Source organism: Sabethes cyaneus, chromosome 2 (assembly GCF_943734655.1).
Source record: "Sabethes cyaneus chromosome 2, idSabCyanKW18_F2, whole genome shotgun sequence".
NCBI classification, from domain to species: Eukaryota; Metazoa; Arthropoda; class Insecta; order Diptera; family Culicidae; genus Sabethes; species Sabethes cyaneus.
The window spans coordinates 55,603,563-55,622,169 of NC_071354.1; the positions used below are offsets into that span (position 1 = coordinate 55,603,563).

General features: G+C 39.4%; 1 protein-coding gene and 1 non-coding gene across 2 annotated transcripts; one reads left to right on the forward strand and one right to left on the reverse strand.

The window, feature by feature from the left end:
* The first annotated feature begins 1,526 nt into the window (after nt 1–1,526).
* Trnav-cac (transfer RNA valine (anticodon CAC)) lies at nt 1,527–1,599 on the forward strand. The gene has a single exon. It is a non-coding gene; the product is annotated as a tRNA-Val (tRNA).
* An 8,349-nt stretch (nt 1,600–9,948) lies between these two features.
* LOC128735443 (apical junction molecule-like) lies at nt 9,949–11,643 on the reverse strand. Its single transcript, XM_053829928.1, has one exon. The coding sequence runs from the start codon at nt 11,641–11,643 to the stop codon at nt 9,949–9,951; it is 1,695 nt and encodes a 564-aa protein (XP_053685903.1).
* Nucleotides 11,644–18,607: the final 6,964 nt, after the last annotated feature.

Below are 18,607 nucleotides of genomic sequence, written 5' to 3' on the forward strand. Positions count from 1 at the left end.
TAGCTTTGGAAATCACGGGTTTTTTTTTCGCGAATTTTAGAATTTACGCGGATTTTGGAATTTTCGCGTAAAAAGCGACTTTAGTACAGTGTTATTAAGCGGTTATATCAATTACCAGACTTAAGAAAGCCGATTTTTCCAGAATTTTTCTAGAGAAAATCTTTTAACTGATTAAGGTTCAAACACGAGTCATTAATTTCTGTAACGGTAACCTTCAACTGTATTTTAACACATTTGATTTGCAAAAATGGTACTGCAATCAATCTCCTGGAACACTTCTAAAATAAATCGAAAATTGGAAAACCAAAAAGAACTCGGTGACAAAATATTCGCCTCGATTCTACACATTCCGATCAGGTCCGTTCCGATCACCAACGCCGCGATTGACGTGTGTTATAGCATACGTAGTACATATTCCGATCGAAGCGCAATTTCTGTCTGATCGGATCCAGCTCCGATCGCTATGTAGAATAGAGGCGATTATCTGGTAGGTAATTGATTGAAGGAATAGGAAATAATTTTAAACAGAATGGTCTCAACTGTTATCTGTATGGCGCAGGTTTCTTTAACCCTTTGTCTGTACACTGGGGTCAATTTGACCCCAGGCCACTTTGAGAAGCTATAACTTTTTTGTTTTTCAATGGATTAATCTACTTCTTTCGTAACTAGGTGTATCTACCGGAGATCTTTTATTATAGAAGTTATTTGATCAAAAAATTTCGAAAACTTACGTTTTGCGACAAGTTTATTAAAAAACTTACGTTATCTGTACATTGGGGTCAATTTGACCCCAAAATTCAAATTGCTATATCTCAGCGACAACTTGACCGATTTCTGATTTTTTAGATGTTTTAGAAAGGTAATTCAATGGACTAAATGATAAAATTATGAATGTTGACTTAGCAGGGGGGACCTTTTACAAGGAGGGGTTCTAGTAAAGAAAAGTCGGAAAAATCGAATTTTTTCAGATTTGTGTCGTTTATATCATCAAATCCTGTAAAATGTCACAAGTAACTTTGAAGATCTCGTGTTCGCGCATATTTTTGTAGAAGAAAGCATTGTTCTAGATGGTAAGGGTTTGGTGATATAAACGTCACAAATTTGAAAAAATCCGATTTTTCCGACTTTTCTTTACTTAAACCCCTTCTTGTAAAAGGTCCCCCCTGCCAAGTCGACATTCATAATTTTATCATTTAGTCCATTGGATTACCTTTCTGAAACATCTAAAAATTCGGAAATCCGTCTATTTTTCGCTGAGATATAGCCGTTTGAATTTTGGGGTCAAATTGACCCCAATGTACAGACAACGTAAGTATTTTTTTGTACAGACAGAAGGTTAATTAACAAGTATCTAGAGCCTTCCGGCGATACTTTAAAAGGAACGGTCCGAAACTGGAACTCGAAAAACTCAGCATGGGTTTATGCGGTTGATCAATTGAGGTTAATTGATGATAGTAAGTATCGCTTATTAGCAATCAATTTGGCATGTATAACAAATTTAAAATTAAGCCTGCGATGAACACACCGTTTCCGTAGTGTAGTGGTTATCACGTCTGCTTCACACGCAGAAGGTCCCCGGTTCGAACCCGGGCGGAAACAAACAGCTTTTTTATGTGCACAAAGTAGTAAGTCGATATTTAAAATTAACATGTTGAATTTTTATTCTTATCCTTATTAATACCAGCACAGCCACAATAAAGGATTCCTGGAAATAATTTTAATTATGTCTAATCATAGAAATATTTCAAATTATTTTCTTGTCTGTATTAACATTTGCAAAATATCAGGGATATATTGCAAATGTTTAATCGGCCAGGCCAACTGTGAAGTATTGCCGCAAAGACGATTATAAGAAATAAATCTTGTGTGAATAAGTTATTCATACATACATAGATGCATTTCAAAATCAACAGGAGAAGAAGAAACGGGGACGTCTCGTACCAACCGTTTCTGATTAACTGTAAATTTGTTTCGATGGGAGTATCTTTGCTAATAAAGGTTAAGTGATACTCCGGACGCTCGGGGATGAACTTATGGCATTAACCAAAGTCAGGCTAAAATAGGCCAAGGTTATAGCGCCTTATTTCGCTCTCTGAAAATAGATTAAGCTCATTACCCAAAAATTTATCCGCAGACGCAAACTAACCGAATAAGAGTTGTTCTCTGCAGGAGTAGCATAGAAAATAAACTCCCATTCGACCCGTCAACGTCTACAGAAGTACAAAAACATTCAAATGGGAAGGTAATCGAATAGTACTCTCTAATTTTTTATACCTATCGTTTAAGGATTACAATATTAATACTAAATGAGTTCACTTATCTTGCGTAATCCAAATGCATATGATAGTAACGAGAAAGCTGCTCTCCATACAAATAAAGCTTCTAAGCTGGCTTCCAAATGCGTCGTTCACATACTTGTTGATAGGAATTCATGTAAAAAATTATCTTTTCAGACAATTAGTTTCATCCCTTGCATCTTGAGCTGCAGTATTTTTCCATGATAATTTCCTTAGCAATCCTCCTGCAAACTCCTTCCAGCTCCAAACAAAAATCCGGGACCGAGCCTCGCCTCCAAAAGGCAAACCGATCACTCACTTACTTAAAACTTATCCGTTTAACACTAATCACATTGCAATGCAATTGCCAAGTAATTATTTATTTAAGAATTTTCGGAGAGAAAAATTCATGACGCGAAAAAATATATTTCGACCATTCGCGGTCACAGTTTGCTGCGATCCTCAAAAAATTGACATATTGAATTTTTAAACAACAAACCTTTAAAAAACGTTCTTGTAAATCAAATTTATTTCGAGAACCCAGCCCAATGGAATTGAAAAACTAAATATCTATTCTTTTCAGACTGGATCAGACTGCACACTGGTCCAATCAGCGAAATACGTGATCGTGTGATATTGCGCCAAAACGTGAAGTTTTTCGCATATATTGTCCTTAGGAACATTTCTTGGTATAACAAGCCCCTTCTTGTGAGAGAAATCTTTGGGTGATTAATTCCCTTAAAAGTGAGATAAGAAATTTATTTTCTCGTACATTCGAGATACAGGTTTGGTACTTTGCCGAAAGTGCCAAACCTGTATCTCGAATATACGAGAAAATAAATTTCGTATCTCACTTTTAAGGGAATTAATCACCCAAAGATTTCTCTCACAAGAAGGGGCTTGTTATACCAAGAAATGTTCCTAAGGACACTATATGCGAAAAACTTCACATTTCGGCGCTATATCAAACGATCACGTATTTCGCTGTTTGGACCACTGTGGACTGGTGCAAACAATTAAAGCAAATAAGAAGTAGGGAAAAGTAGCCAACAGTGAAACAGCAGGAGCAGTGAGTCAGCGAGAATAGTTTTGTCATAAAACATTTAAAATTCATGATGTTTTTCTAGAAAATGAAGTTTCCTTGTGATGTAGTTTGAGAAAAATTTGTTAACTTTTTAATATGTTTTTCAACAAAAATCATTTTTAGGGGGGAGGAGTCAAGGTAAATTTCATTGCAATTATTTTCAGGTGAATTTCAAAAACAAATCCAAAATATATTTAGTACACGGCAACACATGTGATAATATTGAAAAATAGGACGACCGAACTGTATACTAACACCACTAGTTCACTATTTTTCATCCATTTCTATTGGGAACAGCGAGATCAACAGATGTGGGTATTACTGAGGCAGTGCTCTTTTTTATTGAATTGCAAACCAATCCAGATTTCCAGATGGATTGACAACAAATGACTTCTTTACTTACTTACTTACTTACTTACTTACTTACTTACTTACTTACTTACTTACTTACTTACTTACTTACTTACTTACTTACTTACTTACTTAATTGGCCTAACGTCTTACGACAAGGCCTGCACAGTATAATTTCTCCATCTGTTTCGGTCCATGGCAACTGATCTCCAGTTCCGCGGGCACCCAGTGCTCGCCAGATCTCGCTCCACCTGGTCTTGTCACCTTGCTCGCTGTGCCCCTCTTCGTCTTGTTCCTACCGGATTTGATGCGAAAACCATTTTTGCCGGATAGCTGTCCGGCATTCTGGCAACATGTCCTGCCCAACGTATCCGTCCAGCTTTAACCACTTTCTGAATACTTGGTTCACCGTAGAGACGCGCGAGCTCGTGGTTCATTCTTCGCCTCCATACACCGTTCTCTTGCACTCCGCCAAAGATGGTTCTTAGACCCCGCCGTTCGAACACTCCGAGTGCTCGTAGGTCCTCTTCTAGCAGTGTCCACGTTTCGTGCCCGTAGTGGACAACCGGTCTAATTAGCGTTTTGTACAGTGTGCACTTTGTACGGGGGCTCAAATTGTTCGACCGCAAGTGTTTGTAGAGTCCGTAGTAGGTCCGACTTCCGCTGATAATACGTCTTTTAATCTCACGGCTGGTATTGTTGTCCACTGTTGCCAGTGAGCCAAGGTATACGAACTCGTCGCTTATCTCGAGCTCATCCCCGTCGATTACCACGCGGTACTGCCCAAGAGGGCCCGTCGCCAGCATATACTTCGTTTTAGACGTATTTATTTTCAATCCAATCTTTTTTTTTTTAATTCTATATTAGAGAGGTTTTCAGCCGGCGGACAATCCAATCTTCTCACCAATCTTCTCTGCTTCGCGTTTTAGTCTGGTGTACTGATCTTCCACCGCCTCAAATGTTCTGCCGACAGCATCCACGTCGTCAGCAAAGCAGATAAATTGACTGGATTTATTGAAAATCGTACCCCGCATTTCGATCGCCGGTCGTCTTATAACACCTTCAAGCGTAATGTTGAATAGCAGGCAGGAAAGACCATCTCCTTGTTGAAGTCCCCTGCGAGATTCGAATGAGTCCGACAATCCGCCCGAGATTCTCACACAGCACTGGATCCCATCCATCGTAGCCATGATAAGTCTAGTAAGCTTACTCAGAAAACCGTTTTCGTCCAAAATTTCCCATAGCTCTTGTCGGTTTACGCTATCATATACGGCTTTGAAATCGATGAACAGGTGGTGCGTGGGGACTCGGAATTCGCGGCACTTCTGGAGGATCTGCCGCAGGGTGAAGATTTGGACCATTGTAGACCGACCCTCCAAAAGCCGGTCTGGTAATTTTCTGTGGTAACTTTTCCTTCCTTTGAACTAAATTGTTCTCTTGCGACTGATCCGCCATCTTTTTCCACGCGTTACGAGACAAATAAATTAAACGTCTATACGCCACAAAGTGCGTCGAGTGAATCCTTTGCGATCTGAACTCTTTCCCGATTGAAACCCTCTACTAACACCAACAATCAGCAAAGCATCTAACGATGCACACCTATACCAGTTATCTTCATAATCTTCATAATTCTTCCTCCAAATCACATGGTACTAGATTGGCTACACTTCTTGTGCATGTATGAAGCGTTTGCAGCATTTAGCAATACAATCGTACTTTTCAACGCTTATTCGACAAGCTTATTCGTTTATTTTGTGTAGTGATGGTAAATGTATATGCAATCAGGCGATTTGCGATCAATCCAACTGCGTTCAAAATACAGTTGGTCTATGTTTCTCTTATACCAGGACTATTCTACCACACTTCCCACAAATCTATTGGCTATTGGCGATAGTCGAAGAAAGATGACTTGGGACAGCACTTTGTAGGCGGCATTCAGGATAGTGATAGCTCGGTAGTTCTCACAATCCAGCTTATCACCTTTCTTGTAATAGGGCAGATAACCCCGTCTTTCCACTCCTCCGGTAGTCGTTCCGTATCCCAAATCTTGACAATCAGTTTATGCAGATAGCCGGACGACTTGTCCGGGCCCATTTTAAAAAGTTCCGCTCCAATGCCATCCTTTCCCGCTGCTTTGTTGTTCTTCAGCCGCTGGATGGCTTCCTTAGCTTCGCCTATCGATGGGGGTGGAATATCTTCGTTGCTTGCACCACCAATGTGGTCACTTCCTCCGCTATCATGGTCTTCCACCTGCACACCATTCAGGTGTTCCTCGTAGTGCTGCTTCCACCTTTCGATCACAGCACGGTCGTCAGTCAAGATACCTCCATCTTTATCTCTGCACATTTCGGCCCGCGGCACAAAGCGGTACAGCTGTTCGAGTTCTTCGTACTCCTTCTCCTCTTGGTGGTGCTTCTTCTCCTTGAAAAGTCGAGTTTGCTGCCTCCGCTTCAGTTTGTAACGGTCCACATTCTGATGGGTGGCTCTACTCAGCATATGTACCCGCGCTGCGTTCTTCTCAGCCAATGTCTGTTGGCATTCCTCGTCAAACCATTCGTTACGTCGATTCGTTACTACACGGCCTAGGACGTTCTCCGCCACGCTGTTAATGACTGTTTTTACGGCATCCCAACGGTCCTCAAGAGGGGCTTTATCCAGGTCACCCTCTTCCGGCAGCTTGGTTTCGAGAGATAACGCGTAGTTTTCGGCGACCTCCGGTTGCTTCAGTCGCGCTAGATTATACCGTGGCGGGTGTTGGTATCGTATGTTGTTCACAACAGATAGTTTTTGACGTATCCAGCGCCCGGATAGGTTCTGATGTCGATAACGTCTGAAAAGTGCCGACCATCTATCAGAACGTGGACGATTTGTGATTCTGTCTGGATGGGTGATCTCCAGGTGTAGCGATGGTAGAGGTTATGCTGGAAGAAAGTACTACGTATGGCCATGTTCTTGGAGACGGCGAAGTCGACAAGTCTTAGGTCGTGCTAAACCGGTTTGAATTCCTCTTCCTGACTAACCTGAACATTACAGTTTGCGATGATAATTTTGACATCATGTCTTGGGCAACGATCGTATTCACGCTCCAACTGCACGTATAATTCGTCTTTGTCATCATCAGTACTTCCGAGGTGAGGGCTGTGCACGTTAATTATGCTAATATTAAAGAATCGGCCCTTGATTCTTAATCTGCACATTCGGGGGTTGATCGGCAACCACCCGATCACCCGCTTCTGCATCTCGCCCATCACTATAAAAGGTGTGCCCAGTTCGTGTCTATTGCCGCAGCTCTGGAAGATGGTATAACCATCTATATACGCACGTACCATGGTTCTTTTACAGCATACCTCCTGCAGCGCTACGATGTCGAACTTGCGGCTCCTCACTTCTTTAGAAAGCACGAGGGTACTTTCGAGGAAATTTAGAGACCGACAGTTCCATGTTCCTAATTTCCAATCGTTAGCCCGTTCGTATTTTATGCCCAGTGCACAAGGCACCGATGGTATGCATTACCCAGCCGTTTATCAGCCAAATGACTTCTTTATTGTAAGCTAAAAGTTATATATGATCTTTATATATTCATTAGTTGAGGTCGTGTGCGTCACATCGAATCTAACTGCGACAAGCAGTTTCTTGTCCAGTTTTCTATAATTTCGGTGGAAAAACACTTTGTTATTTTGATAACTTAGATTCACTATAACAGAGATAGGAAAAAAAAAATAAACACAGAAATAAACACAGAAACTCTGACCAAAACGCCTAAATGTACCTCTCACGTTAAGTAATTATGAGGCGTTGATATGAATCAATATGCAAAATTTATCGAAATTTTCAACCACACCAAACAAGAATATATTCAATTTTGACATGACATTCTTCCCTTTCACTCGGTGACCATGTCATATTCGCATTCATAGGGTTACCAATATATCAGCATTTGTGGCTCGAGCAGCACAAATGCTGATATATTGGTAACCCAATATAACCAACAGAGCACAATATTTTCAATTCTATTTCTTCGTATATTTTGGCAATTTCTAATATAAATTAGGTGTGTAGTGGAATAGAACTTCAAAATCGTTCACTACTGTCAAGCGAATAAAGTTGTCCTTTATAGCTGGAATTCTTGTCCTATTTGCTTTGATTCGTTTTATGCTTTTAACGCAATTATTAGCCGAAAATTTAAACCTTCAAAACGTAAAACAAAACAAAGAGGTGATGAAAAATGAAACTGATGATGAAACTAAAATACGAAAGAAACACAGTGAAGAGACGATGTAAAACGGCAAAAATGCGTTTAAAGAATGACGAAAAAGTGATTCAACGATGGTCAAGATACGACGAAAAGTTGACAAAGGTCGGCAAAAATACAACGGAAATAACACATTACCATTTTAGACACTAAAAGACGACGAAAGGACGTTAAAGCAGCGGCAAAAATAACAAAAACTACCACAACAAACTAAAAAATAACGTCAAAAAAGCACAAAACATGCCAAAAACGCCACGGAAACATCACGAATATACGAAAGATAGACGACGACCGAACGACGAAAAAAGTTATTGTAGACAACAAACAGGACAACGAAAAATGACAATAAAGTACCGAAAAGACAACAACAAAAACGGAAAAGATAGCGAAAGGTTAATGGAAAGATGACAAAAAGAGATAACAACTATGTGAAAAGACAACGAATACAAAACTACAAACGGCTAAATGCCTGAAAAACATCAACGAAACGACAAAAATTTGAAAAAAGACTAAAAACGACGAAAAGACTATAAATAGATGCATAAAACACGATAAAAAGACGACAAAACAGCGATAGGAAGTGCCAAACAATAAAGAGACAACAATAAAATGATACAAAAACGACAGTTTAAGTTTACAGAATGCACATCACATAAAAAGATGAAATACGAAAAAAACAAACGACAAAAAATGAATAATGCAAGGCGAAATAAGAAAAAAATAAAGAGCGAAAGTCGAGAGTAAGCGTCTTTGATAATGTAGGTCAAATTTCAAATGTATCATAAACAGGTTTGATTAAAAAAAGTATTATTTTCTTCAAATACAATCAAGAGCAATAAAATAAATGCGATAAAAAGGCAACCGAATGAGCGTTGTTTATCAGTGTAAAAGAAAATCTTTATATAGGTTTACAGTACACAGTTAATTTACAGTTTTGAGCAAAACTAAAACAACTTAACACTAACAAAACTTCAAACGAAGTACAACTGTCGGATGAACTTTTATTTAAACAAAAATTAGAATTAAAACTTGATTAAATGTTCTTTCTTTCTTAATTTTGAAACAAAATGTAGCCGCTTTCTTCGACGATAAAAAGACAAATGATAAAATTCCGAATTTTTTTCACGGATTCTTTTTTCTTTCAATGAAATTCAGACACAAATGCCTCTACTGAATACAATTTAAATATTGTAGATATATTTCTGCTGGTTATATACATACACATATGCTACATACTGTTTCATAGAGCTCTCTCAACGCATAAGTGAGGAGTGGAAACAACTTTTTTTTAACTACTACGGATAGTTCGTACAACTAATAACAATAGAGAGAATAATGATAATGATAACAGACTCCCTTTTGTATGTGTAATATGGTTTCAGAAAACTGGTTCTTGTGCTTCGTTGTTGTCAACAGCAGTGTAAGTCGATTTTCATCGTAAATAGATTTATTTCCTATTTCTAGGAACATCAGTAAGCGGTACAATTGCCTACAATAACACCGATGGTTATACCATTTGAAAGCAAGAGACACACAAGCAATCTTCTCTTATCACGTCATTGTTAGCTAGGCCCTGTTCTACATTTAACATTATCACACGCATTTTCTTGACTTTCTCGTTCGTTGTTACGATGAAATAGTAATATGTACAAATAATTCGTAAATCAGAACTTTTTAAACTCACTATCGCGGCTCAAGAAGTTGGTTAGATTGGCGGAACTAATTTATTCGCGGTGAAGAGAATCATGAAGAAGTTTGCCCGAAAAAAAAACAACTAATTTGGAATCCATTTTGTGAAACTTGAGTGAGAGTAAATATTGCCTTCAAACTCTGCTCGATCATCTACAAATCATCTACATGGGTTAACACATTTATACGCCTGCATCTAGAGCGTTTACGGTTTACTGTTTATGGAAATTGTATGCTTTAGCGTATTCAGACATTTAGGTTCAGACACTGTTACTTTGTTCAACAACCAAAGCAATTTAACGAGCATCGACAGCAGAATCGCTGAACTTAATGAGGTTTGCCAATTTGAATGGTTTCCAAGTACCCTGTTGCTCACTTTTTTTCATGAGCTGAACTCCGATATACGCAACTAAAGCTGCTTGAACCACGCTCCATGCGAAGGATGTAGTAAGGTTACTCTTGATGAGTAGATGTTCAGTCTGGAAACGTTGATCGCGTGACTCCCGTTCATGCAGTTCGATTCGGTCCTCACGTTCCTGGCGATTTACTCTCGAGCGACTTTCTTGTCGGCCATTTTCACGATGAGTCTTCAAGATATGTCCGGCATTGCGATTCATATTTTCATATCTGTCAGTGGAAGTCTTCTCCTCTCGTCTAACAATTTGTGTTCGACCGTTACGATTCTCATCTGCTGAAATCCTCCTCAGGCTGTCAATCCGGTCCGATCGGCTTTCTCGCTGGCGTTCATCTAATGCAAACCGCTCACGACGGTCTTCCAGTTCTCGTTCGTCACGCTCTTCCCGATCTTGACGGTCGCCTCGATCTCGTCGGTCTTCACGTTCTCGTTCCTCACGCTGTTCCCGATCTTGACGGTCACCTCGATCTCGTCGGTCTTCACGTTCTCGATCTTCACGCTCTTCCCGATCTTGACGGTCACCTCGATCCTGTCGGTCTTCACGTTCTCGATCTTCACGCTCTTCCCGATTTAGGCGGTCTTCTCGAGATTGTCGTTCCTCACGTTCTCGATTCTCTTCTCTTCGATCATCAACCTCAGGGGTAATGACACGATCTTCACGTTCCCGTCTTTCACGACGATCAGCTATTTGAGTATCACGTCGATCTAAATCTCTCGAATTGCGGCGTTCTTCTCTTACTCTCGTTTCGTCATTTCTCAAGTGTGAACGTTCATCGCGAACTTCGTTCCGATGTCGCGTCTCATCGTCCTCGTTGCGTCCCTCATCTGAATGATCACGATTATACCGCTCTTCGACAGTTTCACGATCACGGATATCGATCTCACGAGTCCGCTCACGATCAAAACGTACGAGCTCTCGACGATCTTCGCTGCGTCCCTCATCTAAACGATTGTGATTATATCGCTCTTCGACAGTTTCTCGATCGCGTATATCGACTTCACGAGATCGTTCACGACCAAGGCGATCTTCGTTGCGTCGTTCATCTAAGCGATCGCGATTATACCGCTCCTCGGTGGTTTCACGATCACGCGCATCGACTTCACGAGAACGATCAAGACGTGCAAACTCGCGACGATCCTCGTTGCGTCGTTCATCTAAGCGATCATGATTATATCGCTCTTCGGCAGTTTCACGATCACGTACATCGATTTCACGAGCCCGCTCACGATCAAGACGTGTAAGCTCTCGACGATCTTCAGTTCGGCGTTCATCTAAACGATCGCTAGCCACACGACGTTCATCTCTCCGTTCACGAATATCCGACTGCGATTTATCAGCACGTTCCAGGTCGCGTTGATTGCTGAGGACGCGGTTGAAAAACAATAGCCGTTGCTCTTGATCTTGGTCCAATCGATCTACGCGTCTATCAGAATGAATATGGTTTGCTCCATTTATTTCATCTCTCTCGTCAAGAAGCCGGTCCTGATTAACACCACTAGCAAGTGGTATTAGACAAAGTACGAGCACTGTACTGCCAAGATAGACTAACTTGGCACTCACTTTTGAGTTGTTCATTGCAGTACAACTTTTCACTCAATAACCAGTACAAGTACAAGTTCTCACTCAGTAGCCTATATCCTTACAACAGAACTTTCACAAGTCGAATATTATTCTCTCTGAGACAGCCATCGCTTTTATAGCACTAAAATCGTATCGATGGCACAGCCGCAGCGCCGATGATTTGAAAATTTCATTTGTCTCCAATTTTACACTTCAATAGAGTTCAATTACCGTTGGAGCGAACGGAAACAGACTGCATTGAGTTGATAAAAAAATTGTCACAGAAAGAAGAGGCAGTCAAAGCATTGTACAGTTACAGCACTGCAGCATTGCCTAGATGGGTAGAAGGATTAAATGGAATATAAAAGAGTTAAATCTCTCCACAGATGGTACCTTTCAGCGACAGTCAGCTGCGTGTCCTTAACATTGAGATAAGGACGAAAATAGCACATATGATTTACCGCTTTCTTTTTATCAATGGCCCGAGCAGGATTATTTTATTAGTGAACGTGTGAAACTATGAATGAATAGATTGACGTAATTTTGTGAAGCATGTGGCTGCATTCTTTTTGTTTTCGTTTTATCCTTTTCTTACATAAGCGCACATGCTATTGCCCAGCAGGTGAGTACGTTGAAAAGCGTCACCCATTGGGATTCCTCAAAAGGCTAACAACGCGGAAAAACGTGATTCATTTTTGTATGGTATAACCTTACTGTACATTATTTGATAGAGAATAAAAAAGATTGATTTTTCATGAGAGCATGTAAAATGGCACAATTACTTACCATTTACTCAAACAAGATTTTAACGATAAAATGATTCCATAAAAATATAAATATAAAACGGGACTATACCGAATAACAGTTAAATCAGTTAATCAGTAAGTTCCTTTCTTGCAATGTTCATATTAATTTGAAGTTAGATGTATAGTACTATCAGCACTGACGTGCCTATCGGTGCGGTTATATTTATTTTCAATTAATTTACTAATCATTCAAATACCGGTCGATTAGATTAAAATTCCGTACCTCCGGTTACACCATAAGGATTTTTTACAATAAATTTCACAGAAAATACAGGACACGTCCTCCAACCTGGGCAACCCGGCGACCATGAAACTACATTTGGCATAAAATTGAAATTTGGATTTGAATGGATTCGAATTTGAATTTGGAATTGGAATTGAAAATGGACTCAAAGTTGAAATTGAATTTCGATTTGAACTTGTTATGAAATTAGACTTAAATTTAGACCAACTGACTCAAATTAACTGACTTTAAATTTAAGAAATTGGACTTTGAGTTAAACTCAAAATTGGTCCTGAATTTCGACTTTAAATTCAAATTGAAATCACCCAGAAATATGTAGGATTTGAAATGAGACATGAAATTGAATTTGAACACCTAAAATTGTTGTTAAAATCGGTGCTTAGAATTATACACGATATTTAACTTCAAATTAGACATAAAAAACTGACTAAAAATTGAATTCGAATTTTTTTTTGACGTAGGACTACGTCTTACGGCAAGTTTTGAGATAGGGTGTCATTCCAAAAAATCGAAAAATGCGAGCGTCACGAAAAATGAAAGGTTTTGAGCGCTAATAGCTCAGCGGTTTTCCTATCGATTTTCAATATTCTTACACCAATCGATCGGAAAATCTTCTAAGAATTGACCCAGATGAAGAAAAGTATGGATTCTTGATGTCGAACTATTGAAAAATTTAAAATAATGAACCTATGTTTTACCAGAATTATCGCTTCGTGATTGGTTGGAAAATTCTTTGCGATGATCTAAACCTATACCAATTTGATATCTGTGCTTGGGAAGTAAGCCAAAACAAGTGACAAAATTTCTTCATTTCAACAAGATTTCTTAACACCGCGGTTAAACCTAGACCATTTTGATGTCCTTGCTTGGGAAGTACGCCAGAAAGAGTGACAAAGCCCCCTCTTGCCAACAGATTTCTTACGAACGCGATTAACCCTAGTCTAATTTGATGTCTGTGTTAGGGAAGTGTGCCAGAAAAAACGACACAAGTTCGTTGTCCCAACAGATCGCAAATTCTTTACTGCGAGACGATTAAACCTCGGCGAATTTGAAATCTGTGTTGGAAAAATGTTCTACAGCTGTAGTGTTCGGTTATAATACGACCCTGTATGAAGGTGAAATTAGTCATCATCGATTCTGCCAATTTCAAAAGCAGTTTTTTTGTTTGAATCCGGTTTATGAAAATACATTCGCTGTGTTCACATTGGCAAGAAGAATGCAGTATATACATTTTTATAAACACAATCTCGCTTTTGGGCCGAAAAACTTCTTCCGAAATTGGGCTTTCCGACGAAAAGTCAATGACTGCTAGTTTCCCGTGAATACGCATGCTTACTGTTTCATTAGAAGTGTATTGAAAAGATGTGCTGTTGATAAAATGGGATTGAATTGGTAAAATCCCTTCAACGTGGGGAACCATGGGTAATAAAAACAATCTTTAATTTCGGTAAGGTAGCAGGACAGCAATAGTTTGTTCTTGATTTTGTTAAATTGTTTTCAAATGCACAATCTTTTGAGAATTGAATGTATGCAATGTTACTAATTTGATAAATGTTACATACAACGCATGTAGCATGTATATATGTTGCATATAGCATGTATACATGAAGAATCGAATGATTACAAGCATGAATACATGCTACTATCACTACAAAGAGACTTACGTAGTCCTGCGTCACCTATATATGCGGTCGTGTCTTGTACACAACCCCTCTGATTTTTTGAAACTGAAGCTGACAATATTGAGCTTGAAATAGCAATTGAAACTAAGCTCAAAATTGAAATTAAATTTAACTTGAAATCTAACTTTAAATTTTATATAAAATGGGACTTGAAATTACGGATCAATTACACTCAATGGGACTGAAATGGGGCTTAGATAGAACTAAACTTGTAATTATACCTAAAATTGAACTTAATTTTGGACCAATTTAGACTTAAACCCAGGGTTGCCAAGTGTGAAAATTCCAAAAACCGGCCAGTCGGTCCTGGCTTAAAGTATAGAGACAGGTGATTATCACAATATACATTGAATGGATTATTGAAGATAGCTAATTTTGAAATGACTGAAATGACAACTTGTTTCTTACGCTAGTGGACCATTTAATATACATTAGCACCAGAATCAAAATGTGGTTACTGCTGAACCAGCTATCTTCAATGATCCACTGCTCAGGATTGCTGACAAAAAGTACAAGTTTCTTATGTGGAAAAACCGGCCTTTTTGCCAGATTGACTAGCCACCGGCTTCGCAAGTTAAAAACCGGCCACTTGGCAACTCTACTTAAACCTTGACTTCAAATGAAACTGGAAGTTGAACTCGAAATGGGGTAAGAAATTGAACTTCGAGTAAGCTTAAAATAGCAATTAAATTAGACTAGAATGTGTCATTACAATTTCCTACTGTCCTACAGATTTTATTCGCTCCACTCTTCCCTGTGATTCCAGCCAAGTGCCTTCCTGTGGATCTTGTTCGGTCCACTCTTCAAGGTATGTCCAATGCACCTCCACATACGCCCTTGGGCGCTGGTGACATCGACGGTGATGGAGTCACGAATTAGAAATCCAAATGTGAGAGTATCATGTCCGAATGATGTATCGCAACCAACAGTTAACGAAGATCTACAGTTTTCGCGTTAACTCCACCGATACACATTACGGCTCGCAAGCGTACAATAAAGGGTGTCCCACATCAAATTGCGTCACGGAAAAAATGCTGTAAAAAATTACCTAATTGACCGATCCTTTTCAAACCTTCACACAATGAAATATAACCCATTAACAAAAGCTTGTGACATCAACTTCAATACCATAACCGTATGCCTTACTCAGATTTGACCTTCTTGCGATGCTTCCGTAGTGCCTACTTCATAATAACCCAGTATATTTCGATGGCTCTCTCTCTCTCTCTCTTCTTTTAGGTACTCTTACCACTGCGTCCAGTATTTTGAACTATTGTGGTATGCCCCGTTTTATTATTTACTATATACTTCAAGCTTACTCACTTATTGAGGAAGTGACAGGCTGGTATCTGGAGCGAGACATGTGCCAATCAGGAATGATTAGGTTTATAAACCTATTACCCTATGGAACTTCATGGTAATTCTGGAGCGCATTATTCAACCATTTACCATCCTTCGATGGTCCTTAGTTCCGGTGCGTTGGTGGGATCATGTCCTTAGGTACGAAAGTGACCCCGGATCTCCAGAAGATCCTTTGAATAATTGCACGAAACTAGATCCGATTAGACGATCGTAGGGCCCTCGTGTTGCTTCAACAGAGGAAGCAGACCCTTCTGTAGACACCCCTTGAGATAGATCTGCCCGTTTACAGTCCCGGAAGTCGCGAATAGAACACTCCATTTGCCACATGAGCAAATCGCTTGACAAATAATGTATTTCTTGGTAAACTTTGAAAGTATAGGCTTCCTTACTTCTTCCTGAACATCAAACTTGTGCTGGATGGTGAAGAAGAGTAGCCCCGGTAGCTGCTAGAAGTCCGCCTTAACGCAAGTCTTATCATCCATGATGAGACAATAAGGCTTTTCCCACCGTATTTTACCGTTCGTCACGATATGGACCCTTCTGCACTTTGTACGTGTGCAGTTTCTCTAGATCATTGGCTCTCTGAACGAAAGACTAGGACAGATTCAATCTTTTGACCACATCCTTGACCGAAGCATTGGTATTCCGCTTAAACGCTTTCACGACACGCTTGTGATCCTGATCACTAATGGAACATCTATTCGGACCGTATTTCTTCTTCTGTTCGATGCTCAGAGTTTCGTAGTAACGGTTAATCACACGTCTCACCGTTGACTACACGATTGCGAGTTGTTTTCGGATTTGGGATCGGATCGGATGTCCCGATGAGAGCGTTGAAGATTTTCCAGGTGCTTGCGCGAAATTAATCCGCGACGTTGCTTTTCGGGTGATGACATCTTTTCCCACTTTCTGACTGACAAACTGACAGCGATTAAAATACAGCGTAAATAATATACTTTAAAATACTTCTACCCGAATGTTTAGGAGAAAATCCGAATAGAAAATGTTCTACAGCGTTGTTTCCGGGATGCAATTTGATGTGAGACACCCTTATATGGGCCTAACATGGGCCCAAAAAAGTCGCATTATCACCTCGTGTACCAGAATGTAATACGATATGTCTAGTTCTTATCCCTCCGGTAGGGCAGCCACCTCAGAACGGGCGGGGAAGTGGGCGAGAACTGCAGTTAGTGTTCAGCCACTCGTGTTTCGACACAGACGCAATATGAGCCGCCCCTAACCTGGAAAATAATCGCTCGAGAAGAAAAAACTGCTTCCGGCGAGACCCGCACTCCGTCCCAGTATGCGTAAAACAACCAAGAGACTTTAAAGAAGTTTTTTATATTAATTAGTCCTCGCAAGGGGCTTCGTCCAGCTCGCAATCTTTCGGCAGCACGGCTTCGAGGGATAGCGTATAACTTTTGGGCACCGATATCGCATGTTGTTTAAATCCAACAATCAAGGAACTAACGTACTTTCCTCCGTACGGCAGAAGGCTTCAGTTCCATCGTCAATTATTTCTTAAAAATAAAAAATAAGAAAACTTATCCAATTTAATTCTACTATGTGTATTTTATTCAATGACAGATACGTATTTCGCCTACGACTTGCAGGCTTCCTCAGTGTCTGTTTTCGAACTCTCGAAAACAACTGGTAACTATGTAAATAAATATTTCAAACGTCTGCTGATAGTCGAAGTTCAAGTCGAATGAAATGTTACGCCGAGTTTTAATTTCACCGAGAAAAGTCAACGAAACCAAGAAACAATTGACTGAAGTTTTTGGAGCGTCTTAGTAGAATACGAAACCTAAAAGTAAAAAATATGAAAACTTATCCAATTTAATTCTACTATGTGTATTTTATTCAATGACAGATACGTATTTCGCCTACGACTTGCAGGCTTCCTCAGTGTCTGTTTTCGAGAGTTCGAAAACAGACACTGAGGAAGCCTGCAAGTCGTAGGCGAAATACGTATCTGTCATTGAATAAAATACACATAGTAGAATTAAATTGGATAAGTTTTCATATTTTTTACTTTTAGGTTTCGTATTCTACTAAGACGCTCCAAAAACTTCAGTCAATTATTTCTTGGTTTCGTTGACTTTTCTCGGTGAAATTAAAACTCGGCGTAACATTTCATTCGACTTGAACTTCGACTATCAGCAGACGTTTGAAATATTTATTTACATAGTTACCACATTGCATTGAATCGTAAATACAGAACATTCAACAATTTCACATCTTATAATATTGTAATAATACATCCACATATAGTTTTCTTACTATTAAAAACGCACGAATTGTTGAACATCTCAAAGACCCGCAATCTGCCAGGGCCTGGTGAGAAAATATTGTCACACCGCTGGTCTTCGTGTAAGAATGATAAAGATATGTGCTATCGTGACAAGTTGGAGGCATTTTTTTCTCCTACGCACAGAAATATTTTGGCAATGAAGAATGGATCGTACAACAGGACGACAGGCTCGGAGCAAAAACAACTTAAGATTGGTGCAAAGTCAATGTTAATGTTACCTTTCTTCGCGCCTCCTCTTAATTCATTGAATTACGGCAAATGCTTGATTTGGAACCAACCTATTCCGCAATTTACTTCACATCACCCTTAACACTAGATATACCGGCTGTTTAGTCATGCTGACTGATACTGGTATAAATGTCAATAAAATAAAAATATATTTGCTGTTAATCTATATAAAGTAACATTAGGTACATAAACTGTTCTCTCTACTTATAGCTATCATTATTTCTTATAGCTTATAGTCATAACATTATTTCTGAAAGCAAATGTTAAGTTAAAATTGTTGAGTTAAAATTGCACGACCAGCCAAAATGACTGGTTTGGTAAATCTAGTGTTAAGGGTGCCATC